We start from the raw sequence: 16,384 nt of genomic DNA on the forward strand, positions 1-16,384 counted from the left end.
TATATATATATATATATATAATATAAAGCTGAATGTGTGTGTGTGTGTATGTGTCTGGTCACGAATAAGCTCCTATATGCAATAGTATTGAGCACTCTCTTCAGGTTTTTACTAATTACCAGTTTTACCAAATATATATATATATATGTATATATATATATATATATATATATATATATATATATATATATATATATATATATATATGAGCAAATAGTTAATAAAATATGTTAAAAAACACTTTGTTAATTTTAATATTTAATCTGAAAAGGAAACACTAGATAAATGGATAGTCCTTAATCCGCGGAGTTTCGAAGAAATACTCGCCTTCTCATCAGAGGGTAGGAATTAGCAAAATGCGGGATCGGATTTTGCTTGCAGAAGTATTTGATGAAACAACAAGTAAGTCAAAGATCTTACTTGAAAACAAAATAAGTTAAGCAGAGGGAATATGGTAAAGAAAAAGGTGATTACACATGAATGGATAATCTGGTGGAAGATAAAAAATCCAGTGACGGTAAAATCCAAATGTAAAACTTCAAGAAAGTTAAAAGAATTTCCATTTGTACAAGTAAAATCCAAGGAAATCCCGTAATTGGAAGAAGATGGTCCATAATAATCCAAAGGCAAAAATCCATGGAATAATTCACAAAAATGTGTACAAGGAAAAAATAATATCAATAAAACAAAAATAAGATGTGCTTTTCACTCTACTTCCGAGACATATCTATAAATAAAAAAGATCTGGGAAGAGAAAGGAGAGAAAAAAAATGATAAAGTTAAATATAAAATATAAAATAAAGGGAAACAAAAGTTAAAATGACCCAGACAGGAAATGTTAAAGGCGCGAAAATATATATAGGGCAAAATAATATAGGTCAACTGAAATGTACAGGTCATCACTTAAAAAATGTCAGTTGTAAGAGTTGTTAAACGACACTAAAAGGAAAATAAAAATAAATAAATAAACATATAATAAATAAATAGAAAATAAAGAATAAATAAATAAAAAAATAAAATATAATAAAAAATAAAATATAAAATAAAATAAAATAAGACGGAGACAATAGGAGCTGGAAATGAAGTCACAAAACTATATATTGGTGGATATAGATTGGTTCATTTATTCAATAAATGAATACAATCGATTAGTTGGGGGATAGAAGGGACTCTTTATGCCAAGGCATTTCGAAGCCTAATGCTTCTCATCAGAAGAGTAGAGAAGATGCTAGGTAGCATAGTGGGGATGCGGCGTCTAGCGTTGGATTCATTAGGAACGAAATAGATCAAAACAAATTAAAATTATAGATGATGATGTAGGGGAGGGGGTCGAATTCTAAATAAAGGAGGAGCGTATTATATATAGTGTAGTGCAGAAAGGTGTATAGAGTCTTTATCATAGTCTTAAGTGTATTTAGTATATGTTTTAGGGTTAAAGTTGGGACTTAACTGGATGTGTGGTGGTTCTATTTTAATGGCGTGTAAGGTGTCTATTATCTATGGAGGGGCATTTTTTTTACATATGCAAGCGAGATGACAACACTATGAATTAGTGTATACTTTTGGGAGGGATATTATGGTGGTGATTTAAGGCGAAAGGGGTGGGTTTGGGTAGGTAGTTATAAGGCTATAATACTGGGTTTTTAAAGTATACTATATGCTAGGTAATATATGGCAATGTTTCTATTTTTTCTTTTTTATAAGGAAATGGTAGGGAGATAGGATGGCAAATTCTTTGGGGGTGTCTAACAGGACAAAATTAGAATTTTGGATATGGATGATTGGCGTGGTGGAGTAATAGGGGGAATTTTACTATTAACCATAACAATATTAATAATAACAGTAATAACGACGATGGCAATGACAATAAAAATGATGATAGTAGCGATTATAATAGCGATGAAACAGCAATAATAATGTTAACAAAAAATAATAGTATTAATAATAATAATAGTGATAATAATAATAATAATAGTGATAATAATAATAATGGTAATAATAACTAGAATTTGAGTGAAATTAAGGGGTACAGATGAAGGCAAGATCCAAAACACATGAAATATATTTAAGGGATAGAGGGTGAAGGGTAAAGTAAAAAGGGGGAAGAGGTGAAAAAAAAAAAACCCCAGGTAATTATATGCCCTCGGGAGGGGGCGCAAATGTTACGACCGCCCCGGGCAGCAAAAACTGATGCTACGCCACTGTTCGTAGCTTAGAAACAATCATCTAATTATCATGTTAATTTTTGAATATTTCCCGCCCGGACTCATTTGAAAATTAAGAACTTTTAACAACAAGAAAAGAAAGAAAGAATTTCGGCATAATTACATAAATCCGAAAAAAAAAAAAAAAAAAAAAGAAGTGTTTTATGATATTTACACCATCTTTGATTAATGGTTAGCTAATATTTATCTTTCTCCCAGGTATTTTCCGGTAGGGGCGTCTCAGACAATTAGCAATAAACTAACCCTTTCTCAAAGGATTGGCCTATTTGAACTGCATAGAGCCAGCTAGAGGTCATTGCAAAAATGGTTTAGACTTTGTTGGCTTTGGCGCCAAGGGAAAAATTTGCCTCTATCCACTTTATTAAACATTATCCTCGAGTAGTTTCCAACCTTGATAAGCATTGACTCATTCGTAAAAAAAAATTTTTTTTTTCCTTGTGAAGTCAGTTAATGTGGTTACCTAATTCCTTAAAGAGAGATGGTAAAGCCTGGGAAGATAGACCTCCTAGAACTGCACAGGGCCAACAACCTCCTACAATCAACAGGAAAAGTTAATTTCAGAAATGATCTAGACTGCTGAATTTGTTCTGCAGGAAAAAATTTCTCGGTTGCACTAGTATTTATTTATTTCACCGCGAGAAATATGACACAAGGACCGGAAAATGGGTTTGAAAAGTCGGTTCTACAGAGAAGGAGCACTTTGACCCTGTAAAAGATGCATGTGCAGACCTTTACAAACGGTATCCATCCCCGACGGTATTGCCTGGCAGAGGCGCCTCAGGTCATAAACTGGCCCCTTCTGAAAGAGAGAAGGTAAATCCTGGGAGGGTGGACCTCCTAGAACTATAAAGAACCCATAACATACTGCAATTAACAAGAAAAAGGTAATTTCAGAAATGGCTGAGAGTCTGTTGAATTTGGTGCCGAGGGACAAACCCCCTCGGCTGCGCCTCGAAAATGAAAAATAAATCTAAATATAAAAGCGGCAAATACTATGACATTATCCGTACGTTTTTTTGTTTCTTTTTTTAACCAAAGGAAAATAGGAGTGACCCATTGTTATTTGTGTAAGTGCGTTGCCATACTTGGGATTATTAGTAAGTAGCCAACTGAGTCAGATCGACGACTATCTCCCTCCCGAACCCGACAAAGGAAAAAACGGGAAGAAAGCGTGACTTGCTTGGCCATAATCATTATTTACAAAAAATGCAATAAGGCCAGGTTTAGTATTGACTCTTAAGGAAGGAATCAAAGAAAAAAAAAAACAACAACAAAAAAACGAGACTTTTGTTTTTAACAAGTTGAAACTTCACTGAAGTCGACGTCCTAGAATACAAGTGTGTTTAAGTATAAAACAGTGCCAAGTGCGCAAAAAAAAAAAAAAAAAATTTTTTACTTCCACCCGGATCAATACTTTTATTATTATTATTATTATTATTATTATTTTTTTTTTACCTTTATTATTGTGATTCTCCCTTGCACCTGTTGTAGATTGGCAACAGCCACCACGGCCAAGGTTTTTGTTGTGCTCATTTGAAAAAAAAATAAATAAATAAATAAAGTAAAAACAAAATAATAATAAGAAGAAGGATGCCGTATAAATTACCTTTGAAGGATATTGTCAGCTTTTGGGATGCAGGGGTGAGGGCTTATTCGGTTGGCGATTACGTAAAGGCAACGGCGAATTTTCAGAAAATCGCCGAAGACGGAACCGCAAGGATTTCCTACAATTTGGGTTGTGTAGCCAAGAAAGTTGGAGAACTTGATACGGCACTTGAGGTAAGTAAAAACAAGAATACTTATGCAGAATAATACGGACCGTGCTGAAATAATAACGTTATTATTTAGAAAACCATCTTTAGCATGGGAAAGGAGGCTTAAAAAAAAACAAAAAACTATTCTGCACTTTCACCTTCTTTCAATGTACTAAACAAAAGATACCGTAAAAATTGAATCTAAAATCCCATTTAAAAATAAACACGGTCAGTATTTTTCATGAATACCAAAAAGCAAGATATAAAAGGAAAACCTCCGTAAGGTGCTTGTTCAGATAGTCGACAGATCGAATTTTTTTAAAAATATGTCGTTTTAAGCAAAAACAACAGTACTTATTTGATTGTTATACCGAAATAGTAATATAGTAACAAAAATTACGTAGACTCATCGAATAGAACAACTGGTATTGTGTTTTTAGTTTAAAAAAAAAAAAAAAAAAAAATGGACCTGAACGAAAATCCCCCCCCCCTTATATATTAGTGTCCATTCCAATCAATAATAATCCACCGAAAAAGATGTGCAACTGGTTGTCCATGTCCAGCCTGCAAAGGGTGTTTATTCCGAAAACCGTTCTTAACATGGGGGGGGGGGGATTCCGAAACCCGTTCTTAACATGTGGAGATCGGAGGTGTTAAACACTGGTGTTTATTCCGAAAACCGTTCTTAACATGGGGAGGTTGAGGGTGTTTATTCCGACAGGCATTTTATTTTCAACCTCTCCATGTTAAGAACGGCTTTTGGAATAAACATCCTTAATATAATAATAATAATACTAAAATAAATGATCAACTAGAAAGTAACTACTTTACCATGGCCGACGCATTATTGGAGTTCTAAAATTGCGAATCAATCAGTGTTTTTTTTTTTTTTTTTTTTTTTTTACAATTGCCGACAAAACGGAAAGGGGATGAAAAAAATGTTGGTGCTTGTTAAGGTAATACTAATTGACAGATCGATTTTTTAAAATATGTCGCTTTAAATAATAATAATAATTAAAAAAAACAATATTATGTACCTGATTGTGACAATAATCAGGTACATAATATTGTTTTTTTTATTTTTGTTTTCAGTGATAAGTCATGTCAAAAATATCCAAAAATTACGAAAATTCACCGAGTAGAAAATTATTTATACTTAAAAGTATTTTTTTACGGAAAATTGGGTAAAATTGCATCTTCTTAGACGTTATAAAGTAGATAATGGAGAGTTTTCACACACAGGGAATATAACTCGAAACATATTTTAGCTTACTTGTTCATGTCGGGCTATTTTTTTTGTCTTTTTTTTTTTTTTTTTTTTTTTTTTTTTTTACTAAAAGCACAATAGCATTTCTTCTACTCTACGAATTTTCGTAATTTTTGGATATATTGCTATTTTCGACATGACAATTAAGTACGTAATATTGATTTTGCTTAGAACGGCATGTTAAATAAATCAATTTGTCCACTCTATTTTCACAACCACCAAAATGTTACCAATGTTTTAACTTGTTTTAAAGTAATGTGGGAACTCCTGACTCTTTTGACTCCCAATTTTTGGTCTGCTAAAATTTTAATCACGTGATTACGGTGTAGCATCAATAAAATAAACCATTCATTCAAGTGCTGCTTGTTATGGATTTAGCTGAATACGATATTAAATATCACTTTATTGGTACTTATGCACTTATGTTACCTGGCTGGCGGGTGTATTGTAATTACTCTGTACTTTCATCTAACAAAAACTTGACCGTGTGAATACATTGATTTAAATTGAAAGTGTTGTGTAATTATTTTTTTAAAATAGTATTTTCAAGTTAAATTAAAGTTTTACGATATCTTTTTGTTTATTTATGTTAGGTGAAAGTACACAAAAAGTTACAATACACCAGCCAGCCCGGTAACATAAGTGCCATACAGTGATTTTAATATCGTATTCGGCATTTGAATGAATGGTTTATTTGGTACTAGTGCACTTATTGATCCGTGCTGAAATAATAACGTTATTATTTCAAAAGCCATTCTTAACATGGGGAGGGGACGGTGTTTTTTACCTATTCTGTACAATTGAATAATAAAAAAAAAACATATCATAAAACTTTAATTAAAGTTTTATGATATGTTTTTTTTTTATTCAATTTGGAAATACAATTTTAAAAAATAGCGCGGAAAGTGCATTTTATTGATGCTACACCGTAATCACGTGATTAAAATTGTAGCAGACCAAAACTTGGGAGTCAACAAAGTCAAGAGAATCACATTGTCGCACGACTTGTGATATTTATTGGATGGGTTTCTACTAGCAGTGATTATCGAGGGTTCAAGTGGCCATAACAAAATCGCCATTTTTTTTTTTTTTTTTTTTTTTTTTTTTTTTACCTCAAAAGACTTTATACTAATTTTGTTTCGAAGTAAGTAAACTCTTTAAAATAAGTAAAAAAAAAAAAACACACACACACAAAAAAAATGTATCCAAGTAGGTGAAGGGTAACTTACTGTGCCTTTGGTAACATTTATTTGTTGTACATTTATTTGTTTACCCTTTTTTAATTTGTTGGCTATTATAAAAATGCTCAATCCCCCCCCTTTTCTCTTCTTTTTTTGGAGGAGGGTGTGCTGATGATGGAGGGCAGCGGTTGATAATTTCCTTTTTCCTTTTAGTATTTTTTGGTCACTTTTTAAGGGGGAAGTCTGTTGCGTGCGATTTGAACTTAAGAGTTGTGATAAGGTTTAGTGATTAGAGTCCCACTGTTTTTCTTTGTGACGAATGGAAGACTGTGTGGAGGCCGTAATATGGAATTTGGCATATTTACAAAATATTAGAAGGTGGTCAATGTTCTTTATAAGAAAACAGGTACGTACAAATCGGAAATCTGCAAAGATAAACTATCGTCTGTAACCACCCTTTTCATTCTTATTAGACAATTTATCGTCTGAATATTTCAGCCAAGTTTTCCAACAGCCCGGAAAGCAAGATTCATTAAGGCATTTGTTGTAGAGTTTGGAGAGAACTGGAGCTACTTCGGCTGAGCACTTTTTTAATAGCACAGCTGGGATGAGATCGGGTCCACATGCTTTTGAAGTGTCAAGGTTTTTTATGATAGCATGCACCTGAGCAGGGGTGGTTTTCATATCGTCTAGCGTGGCGTCTGTCCGCATAGGAAATTCAGGTAGGGGTGGTTGGAAGGGTCCAGTGTGGAGTTTGAGGCAAACCGACTGGCAAGCATGTTAGCCTTCTTGATTGCTGAGCAAGCAACCTCGTGATTTTTGGTTAGTGGGGGAATTGTTGATTGCCTATTATTTACTACACTGTTGTAGATTTTCCAGGAGTCACGAGTTCCTAGTTTTTGTGCTTCGATGCGTTTTTACCTTTTTATATTGTCAAGATTTAATCTTCCTTTGAGGTTACAAGAACTAAACTTGTCTATAAGATTCACATTACCTATCAGTTGTATCATCTCATATAATTGTTAGCCATGCAACACATGTCCTCAACTCTCACTGACCAGGTTTCATTCACACTGTGTACACATGTCTGATAGATTCTTCCCTTGGTCAACAATAGTAACACTGTTAGTTATGAACGAAATTCCCTCACCTCTATCCACTCCTAACGTTTGTCGTTATACGAGCACTTGATTCACGCTGTGCTGCAATAGTATCGTCGGCGTAAAATTTTAGCTTCGCCATCCAGATATATTTTTTCTCCACATCTGAATTCTCATCCATTGATTCGCTACAATAACAATTTCCATCGCTCTCTCTGTGTCTCAAGCTAAATGAAAATTCCATGAGCAGAGTTTCTTTCCTACAGGTGTCCCTCTGTGGAACACAATACCCTGTGGATGCTTTCCGGTTGACTATAACATGGTCATATTGAAATCTAATCTGTATAAGTTTCTACTGAGACGTTCTCTTAAATAATCAAGCCCTACCTGTTCCACCATTACTGATCATCATTAAGTTGTCTCACCAACTGTAACATAGTGCATGAGTGCGTGTGGGAAAGTATCAGCAGCAGCAGCAAAGGATGGCTAGCTTGTGAAGAGATTAGCAGCAGCAGTAGCCGAAAAAAGTAGATATGCAAATTAGGAAGTGTGCACGAGAAAGAAAAAAGGGAAAGAAAAATATACCACGTGGTTTGGAGAAGCCAAGTGTGACGTTGAAGAAAATGGACGTGTAAGGAGGAGAATGGGCGGGCTGTGACCGGCGTGCGGTCAAAGGAAGGAGAAACGTTTACTGGGTAAAATGAACATGTGGCAGTGAGAAACATTTTTAAATGGTGTCGGAATAACAGCAATAAATGCGTTTATTTAAAAAAGAAAGAAATGCCGACCCGGATTTTTATTTTGTTTTATTTGTATGTAACGGCATCGTTGTATAAGTATCTAACACTTAACTTTTATCCTAGCGTGGCCTCCAATCCTTGATAAGTGATGAACACACAAGTAAAAAAAAAGGAAAAAGTCTCCATTGTCTTGCACTTCTTGTATATCGATTGTTCAGCTTCTCTCAACCTACCAATAGTTTGGTACTTGTATAGTTTAGTAGTTTAGTCAAGACATTAAAAAATGAAAAATATCGAAAAAACGTTATAGTGTACGCATCCGTTATGGAACGAAGTTCTCCAAAAAAAAAAAATTTCACTTAATTTCATGAAGTATTTTTTTTTTTTTTTTTTTTTTTTTTTTTTTACAGCGAAAACCCAATTTGTTATGATACCGAGCAAAAGGTTCGATTTTTAGGAAGAAAAGCTAGAATTAAAGATGGGGAGGGAGTGTAGGCACTTTACATGGAGTTATCTCCCTGTGGCGTGTTCAGCAAATTTCACAATGGCTGACTTCAACGTGCTCTCATAAAAACGTGTTTTTCCGCTGTAAAAAAAAAAAAAAAACCTACTCGATCAAATTAAGTGAAATTTTTTTTGAGATCTTCAGTCCAAAACGGATACGTACAGTATAACCTTTTTTCGATATTTTCGTTTTTTAATGTCTTGACTAAACTGTACAAGCGGCAATAATTTCTCTGTATTTATTGCTTACAAATACCACAAAAAATCAAATTGCTTCACGCTAGGAGATCAAAAAATTAAAAAAAAACTAATAATACATTTATTTTTTTAAGTAAGAAAAAAAAAAGAAAGAAAAAAACATTGCTAAAAATAAAAACAAATTATTAATGGTTCAATTGTAGAATAACTCGCCCATTTCACTTTGTTTGTTTGATTCAAATTTTGGCTACAATTGATTCATTGTTCTCGCTTCACATATTTTCTGTTCAGAAATAAAACGTTGCTTTTTGTTACGTTCAAAAATTTCGATTGATATTCAAAGTTTTGACGGTCATTAAAATTAGAGATTAGTTTTAAAAAAAACCAAAAAACTTTTCATTTTTGTATTCGTTAAATTTTATCCAAAATTTATTCATTTTTTTTTTGTATCACTTGCAATACTGTTCTCATCTTGAGTGTTATTCGTGAAACCTACATAAAACACATCTTAATTCATGAGGGGTAGCATGCTCTTGTCCTGTCAGCCATGGCAGAAGTTTTAAGTAATTCGCAATTGTATTCTCACTACTTGGAGAGAACTTGAATGCCTACTAGACACTACCCCTACGTGTGTAAGGTCTCTCTGGACAGGGGTTTATGAAGATAACTTGGCATGAGGATACTTTTTCCTATGAGTAAATCCTAACGAAATATTCAAAATAACACCGTATTCGCAGCCCAAATAAAATCTTCTCACTGACTTTTATGAGAAATGATCCATCTTGTCCTTAAATCCAGTAAGATAGTAAAATAGTAGGTCCTTACATCCAAGTGGGAATACACCTTGTTTGGGGTGAACAAGAGTAAAACAAGCGAAGCATGCACAGTGAACGAGGCATAAAAAAAAAAAATGACTAAGTTCAGCATTTGCCCTCCCCATCCCCATTTAACCCTAAAAGTCCCCAAGGCCTTAACATATTTAAATTTGAGTTCAGCACCATGCAAAACTTCTAAATAGACATACACAGAAAATTTTGGACAAATATGGTAAAATAGTCCCAAAAATGAAGTGTTTTTATTAGCCCTAAAAGAGCCCCTGGGGCACACCCAAGAGTTATCACGAAGTATAGACAAACAAAATTATATAGAAATCAGTTAGTTACAACTTTCCAGAAAGTTTTATAAAAATTCAAGGCATCAATTTTTTTTTTTTTTTTTAATAAGCACAAAAGTATCAATTTTAGCCATTTTAACCCGAAAGGCACCCCTCGTGGGACAACCGGATTTTCTGTTACTATTTTGCTCATCATGTTTAATGTTTGTGCAAAATTTCAAATTTCCAAGGCGTAGTTATTGAGAAGTGTAAACAGACAAGGGTGAATTTCCAGGTCCACCCTCCTTTTGTCGGGAGACCAAAAATAAAAAAAATAAAGATATTCGAACAGTTCTGATAAAACACTTGAATTAATCAAGTCATTAATTAAGTCCTGCTTTAAATGCAAATAAATTATATCTGAAGCATTTAACAATAAAATGGTTCGATGATGGAATATTGTCACCGTAAGTACTCTTGTTTTTTGCTTTAGAAATGCTGAGGCAACTTTTCCTAATGAATGGATACTTAGTCACGTGGTCACCCATATAAAAGTTGTAACGCTTTTCTCTTTTTTTTTTCTTTTTTTTTTTTTGCTACTAGATCAGGCTGTCTGAAGATATCGGCTTCCTGACTTTAATGCACCAAACATTGATGTTCTTGTTTCTTTTCTTTTTGCTAAACTCAATCAGATTCTGCAAATTAAAAAAAAAAAAATAAGTTTTTTCTCTACAAAACAACCAAACCAAACAGCATGAATAAATATTTGAAAATATAAAGAACTTGAAGCATAAAACTCCCCCCCCCCCCAAAAATGACAGGATTTGGTATAAAATAACCTGAAGAGGGTTGATATCCCATAAAAAAAACCCCCAAAAAAACCACTTCTCTGTCTACTTTTGTCTTGACTGACGAGTTGGCAACATGTGTGCCCCCTCATTTCCTCTTTTCGGTTTAATCCCCAACATTTGTTACGTACTGCTCCTATTTTGTCCAGACATGTTTTTTGACATGTGGTCAGTGCTGTCGACTTGCACCTACATATCTTAGCGTTTTCATATTAGGAAGCTTTTACATGTGTATTATATTTCGAAAAACATTTCGGCTGATGTAACCTCCGGCCTTCTTCAGGTGTCTCTTATCAAACTCCAGAATCTTTCTGCCAATCTCGGGGATCTGCACAGATTTAATGTACGAGTGTAGCGTGCTCTCATTCCATCAGCCATTCCATCAGGGGTGCCTGACTGGATAGAAGTCTGAAGTAATCCACAATTGTATTTTTTAGTGCTGGTGACACTGAAGATTGAACCTTCAACCTCCAGAACTGAATTTTCTCAAATGCTTTATCCATACAGATAAAGTGTCTTACTTAAGGGGGTGGTTCATCAGGAATTTGTTTATGTTGGACTTCAAGGCATTCAAGTTGTAGTCAGGTGGGAAACAGGCAAGCGGAAGAGAGTTCCACAGGCGTGCAATTCTAAGAAAGAAGCTTTGTTCATGGCATCTACGTTTTTTTTGATTTAGGCACAGATAAAGAGTGGGGAAAATTAATGACAGTGGTTTCAGCTAGACGGGTGCCCATCATGAAAGATTGGCGAGGGGGGGACCAGAGATTGGAGTTCAGACAAGCACTCGCCATGAAAACAACGACAAAACAAAGACAGGCTCTCAATGCTTTCCCTGTGGGAGAGAGGTTGCAGGGAAGAGAAAAGCCTCCCCCCCCTCAACAAGCCAAGTAAATATAGAAAATTAATTAAACCTTCCCTGCGTTTTAGTCTGCGTTTTTTTTCTCTTTAAATTTCATAAATACTTTGGATTTTTTAAAAATTCTTACATTTATCAACTTCTGATGGAAAAAGATATTTAAAAAATAAAGTTATTGTTTAGGTTAGAGAGTTTGGCTTAAACGTGGACCCTTTGATAATATGAACTGCCCTTGGGGCTGTGTTAGTCCAGGATGAGAAAATAAGGAGAACGGTGGTGAATATCGATGACATACAAGAACATAGCATCGGCAAAATCGATGTGTATGGACTCATAGGTAAGGATTCAGAAAGCTTCAAAATGATGTAGGGATGGTGGGCTTAAAGGTTTGCGAGGAGCATGGATGGTCTTCTGATTACGACACAAACTGATGCATCTATGAATCGGAAAAGCAAAAAGATGAGAACATCCACACATATGAACGTGAAACTTGGCATCTCAAAATTTGCCAAGAAATTAAATGTGTTTGATTCCAAATGTCTTAGAAGGATTCTAAGGATTAAACGCAGCGATTGAACTATCAATCAAGAAGTCAGAGACCGCACTAACGAATAAGTAGTATCATTAATAATCTACAAACGGCGGTGAACCCGACTCGGACATGCCCTAAAATTGGTTTCAGAATTGGCACCCAAGTGCTTCAAAAGACTCTTGATGGAAAAAAAAAAAAAGATGAATGCTAAAAATGAACCGGAAACGAACAATCGAGAGAGATTTGATCACAACGGAAAGAAAATGGAGGGATGCTGTGGATCTGGTTTTACATATAAAACAATGGTATAATTTGACTCCTGTGTCACACAACGCGTGGGTTTCTAAGTCTAAATATGCCTGGTGTTGCCACACATGCAGAAAAGTGACATTTCTAAATAATTACTATTTGTTTCTCTTGCAATCCACTTTTTCCATTTACCAGGCCAATGTTCGAACGTTCTTTTTAAGTGTATAGAGAAATTTGCAGTAGCCGCAAATATTTTTCAACTTCCATGAGTGATGAAATAAACATTTTTGTTTATTGAAATTTATTGAAAAAGTCAATCAAAATCGTTTAAAAGCACTTAAGCGTATTCTCTATTGCTTTATATTGAGTTTGTTTATGCGAATGAGTAGGCCTTTTGTAATTGGGAAAGCGTAGGTTACAATATGTGACAACTAAAATGGCGGTATTTTTTATTAATATATTTCTAACTTCATTTTGGAGGCTGTCATATACCACTAGATGTTGTTTGATTGAGCTGTTGGGCAGGAATTATCCCTGCTGTTCAACGAAACATGCATAAGAGAAAAAATGTTGCCGAAATCTACCAATTTATAAATAACTAGATAGTTTTTCCAACTTCATTATAACAGTGGATAGAAGTGCTAACTTTTTATTGTTCTTAGACATTACCACATGTAATAAGGATTGAACCTTCGACCCTTTCCTCTGAAGACACCATAACTCAGAACTGACTTTTATCAAATTCTTAAAATGTACAATTTTATTATAGTTCTTAATTTGATTAAAACTGCCACTTTTTTTTTTTTTTTTTTTTTTGCTCTTGTTCACAAAGTATATTGCCACTTGAACATAAACTCATGTGGATTGGTGACTACGTGAGGAAATGAGCAAGATGTCTGTTTACATTACATTTAAAATCCTGCATGTCATTACAGACAGATGCAGGAAACAGGGAGGGAATTTCAAAGTATAGCAGTCTAAGGGACGAAACTATTAGAATAGAAAGCTTTCAGGCATCTGGGTACCTCAACAGTGAAGGGGTGGGATTTTATCACTAAATGGGTTAGTTGGGAGTATGTGTATCGAATGGGCACAAGTACTGAGAGTTCATCAGGGCACATTCTGTTAGAGTACTTGTAAAACAAGTACAGATTTGCAACATTGCAGCAATTGGGACAGAAGTTGGAACTTGTCCAATATTATGGGACCTACTAGATTGGAGACTCTTTTTTTTTTTTTGATTCTGTCTAAGAAGGAGAGACTAGTGTTTGATGCAGCAATCTAGATGTGGTAACAATAATGCATTTATGAATGGTTGCTTTGTAGAGGAACAGGATACTCTCAAGTGTGACTAAACTTGCTCTGAGAATTTGTCCAGACAAAATAAATAAATATTAAGGCAAATTTTTTAAATATATATATATAATATATATATATATAAGCTGAACGTCTGTGTGTGTGTCTGGTCACGAATAGGCTCCTATATGATTGACTATTATAGAAAACTGATCACATATAATGATAGAAGATGTATCGAGACACAGGAATGGGTATGTTTGATCTGGCATAATGATGATTCATTAAAATTGTGGTGTCTGCGTTCACACCTGGTTCACAAAGTATGGAAATAAAAAATTAAAAAATTAAAAAAAAAGAACGTTTACAAGTGTTTTTGATATAGATGTACATAAGAATACTTTGATAAGTATGTTTTAACTTAAATGGGGATGGTATAATAATATTGTGGGGTCTGCGTTCGCACCTGGCCTCCATAGAATGGATATAGGCACAAACTTTAATAAAGACTTTTCATATCTATCTGCGTAAGTATACTTTGATAATTATGTTTCAGTTTGAAGAAATATAGTATAATAAAATTATGGGGTGTTCATTTGCGTCTGACCTCCATAGAATGGAAATATGTCACAAAGTTTAACAAGGTTTTTTAATATAGATCCACATAATATTATGATAAGTGTTTCAGTGTGAACAGGTATGGTATAATAGATTATGGGCTTTATCTATTTTATTTTTACTTTCATCATATTTTGCTTTGGTTTTGATACCCTCAAATTCGAAGCTATCTCTTTACAACCCTTCCTTTTCATAACCTATCATACTTTCATAAATCAGAGTCCATTTTCTGTAGGCTGTTTTTGAACCCAGTCAACGACGGGTACTTTTGTTAGTATATATGCATATATATATGTCTATGCAATTTAATTCAGCATGGTTTTCTTGTTTTTTGACTTTGCTGGTGACCCCATTTTGTTTTCATGGCTTTCATCTGTTTTATTTTATTTTATTTTTTTTTTTTTTCAAAGAACAAATAACCTTTGTCATCATTTTCATCTTTTGGATTTCTACGAATAAAGTCGAGTGTAATTCCGGTTTTACGTTTTATGTGTGGATTCTTCCATGCACGAACAAATGACCAATGTTGGCCATTGTTGAGTTTTGCAGTCAATTTGTTCCAGTCATTTACAAAATTTTAGATTTGCAGATATTTACAGATTATTTTTTTTTTTATACAATTTTCACCCCAAATGTGGGAAGTTGGGCAGCAAGATGTCGGTTCACGTTACACTAGAACTTCTGCATGTCAGTACAGTTGGGGAAGCCGGAACCCAGAAGGGAATTCCAAAATCTAGCGGTTTTGGGGAAGAAACTACTGGAGTAGAAGGCTCTCTTACATCTAGGGATCTCTACTGTGAAAGGGTGGGATTTAGCTGCTTGTTCGGTTTGTCGGGGGTATTTACATTGAGGGGGAACAAGTGCTTGCTTGTCTAGGAGTGAGACTAGTAGCAGATGCACCAGCCCAAATATGACAACAATACTCCATACATGGGCGAATGGTGGCCTTATAAAGGTACAGAATACTTTCGGGCATTAGTAGCTTTCTAGCACGGTAGAGAGAACCTACCTTCTTCGCAGCAGTCCTGGCAATGCTCTCAATGTAATTGTTCCAACTCATCTTTCCTGTGGATGTTTGGCCAGGGAGTTTAAAAGATGTACTTTCAGATAAAGTCTTTGGCCATTGCTATTGGTGGTAGAGAAGGTTTCTTGTAATTATTGAAGGAAACGAGTTTAGTCTTGGCAGCGTTGAATGTGACCATCCATTTTTGTCCCCATTCCACTACAGAGTGGAGGTCATCCTCTAGTGTTTTTGCCATTTCTTTAGATATGTGTTCATTTGTTTTCCTGTCGTGTCTGTTATAGAGTGTAGTGTCATCAGCATATATACCCATCTCACAAACAATTTTGTCAGGGAGGTCATTTATGAATATTAGGAATAATAGAGGTCCAAGGGCAGACCCTTGAGGCACTCGCGCATTTATATCATATTGTTTAGATGTACGACCATCGAGGACAACCTGGATTTTTCTCTTATCTAAGAAGGATTTAATTAAGTATTCTTCCAGTGATACGGTATGATCTGATTTTCCTGAGAAGACCTTCATGCCATAACCTGTCAAAAGCCTTAGATATATCTACAGCTACCACTCTACCTTCCCCTGCTTTGTCAAGGGAATGGTATATACGCTCAGAGATTAGTTAGGATGTCTGCTGTGGAACAGGCTTGCCTAAATCCATATTGTTGGTCGGTCAGAAGTTTAGCATCTGTAAGATGATGGACTAGAGCTTGGTTAATGATGGTGAAAAGTGGGAAGAGGCTAATGGGGCGATAATTTAGTGGGTCAGTTGTTTCACCAGAATTCTTGAATACTGGTACCACAGAAGCAGTTTTCCAGCAGGCAGGAAAGCAAGATTCATTAAGGCATTTGTTGTAAAGGTTGGAGAGAACTGGAGCTACTTCGGCCGAACATTTTTTAATAG

At 34.8% G+C, this 16,384-nt stretch overlaps 1 protein-coding gene across 1 annotated transcript in view; it reads left to right on the forward strand.

The window, feature by feature from the left end:
* Positions 1 to 2,627: 2,627 nt before the first annotated feature.
* Positions 2,628 to 16,384, forward strand: part of LOC145247854 (neutrophil cytosol factor 2-like) — a 48,586-nt gene continuing 34,829 nt past the window's right edge. Inside the window, exon 1 of the mRNA XM_080109476.1 lies at positions 2,628 to 4,004. Coding sequence (XP_079965602.1) covers positions 3,816 to 4,004 — 189 coding nt within the window. The 5' untranslated portion in view covers positions 2,628 to 3,815. The remainder of the gene's footprint in view (positions 4,005 to 16,384) is intronic.

Source organism: Euprymna scolopes, chromosome 26 (genome assembly GCF_053919585.1).
Source record: "Euprymna scolopes isolate OS-2025 chromosome 26, ASM5391958v1, whole genome shotgun sequence".
Lineage (NCBI taxonomy): Eukaryota > Metazoa > Mollusca > Cephalopoda > Sepiida > Sepiolidae > Euprymna > Euprymna scolopes.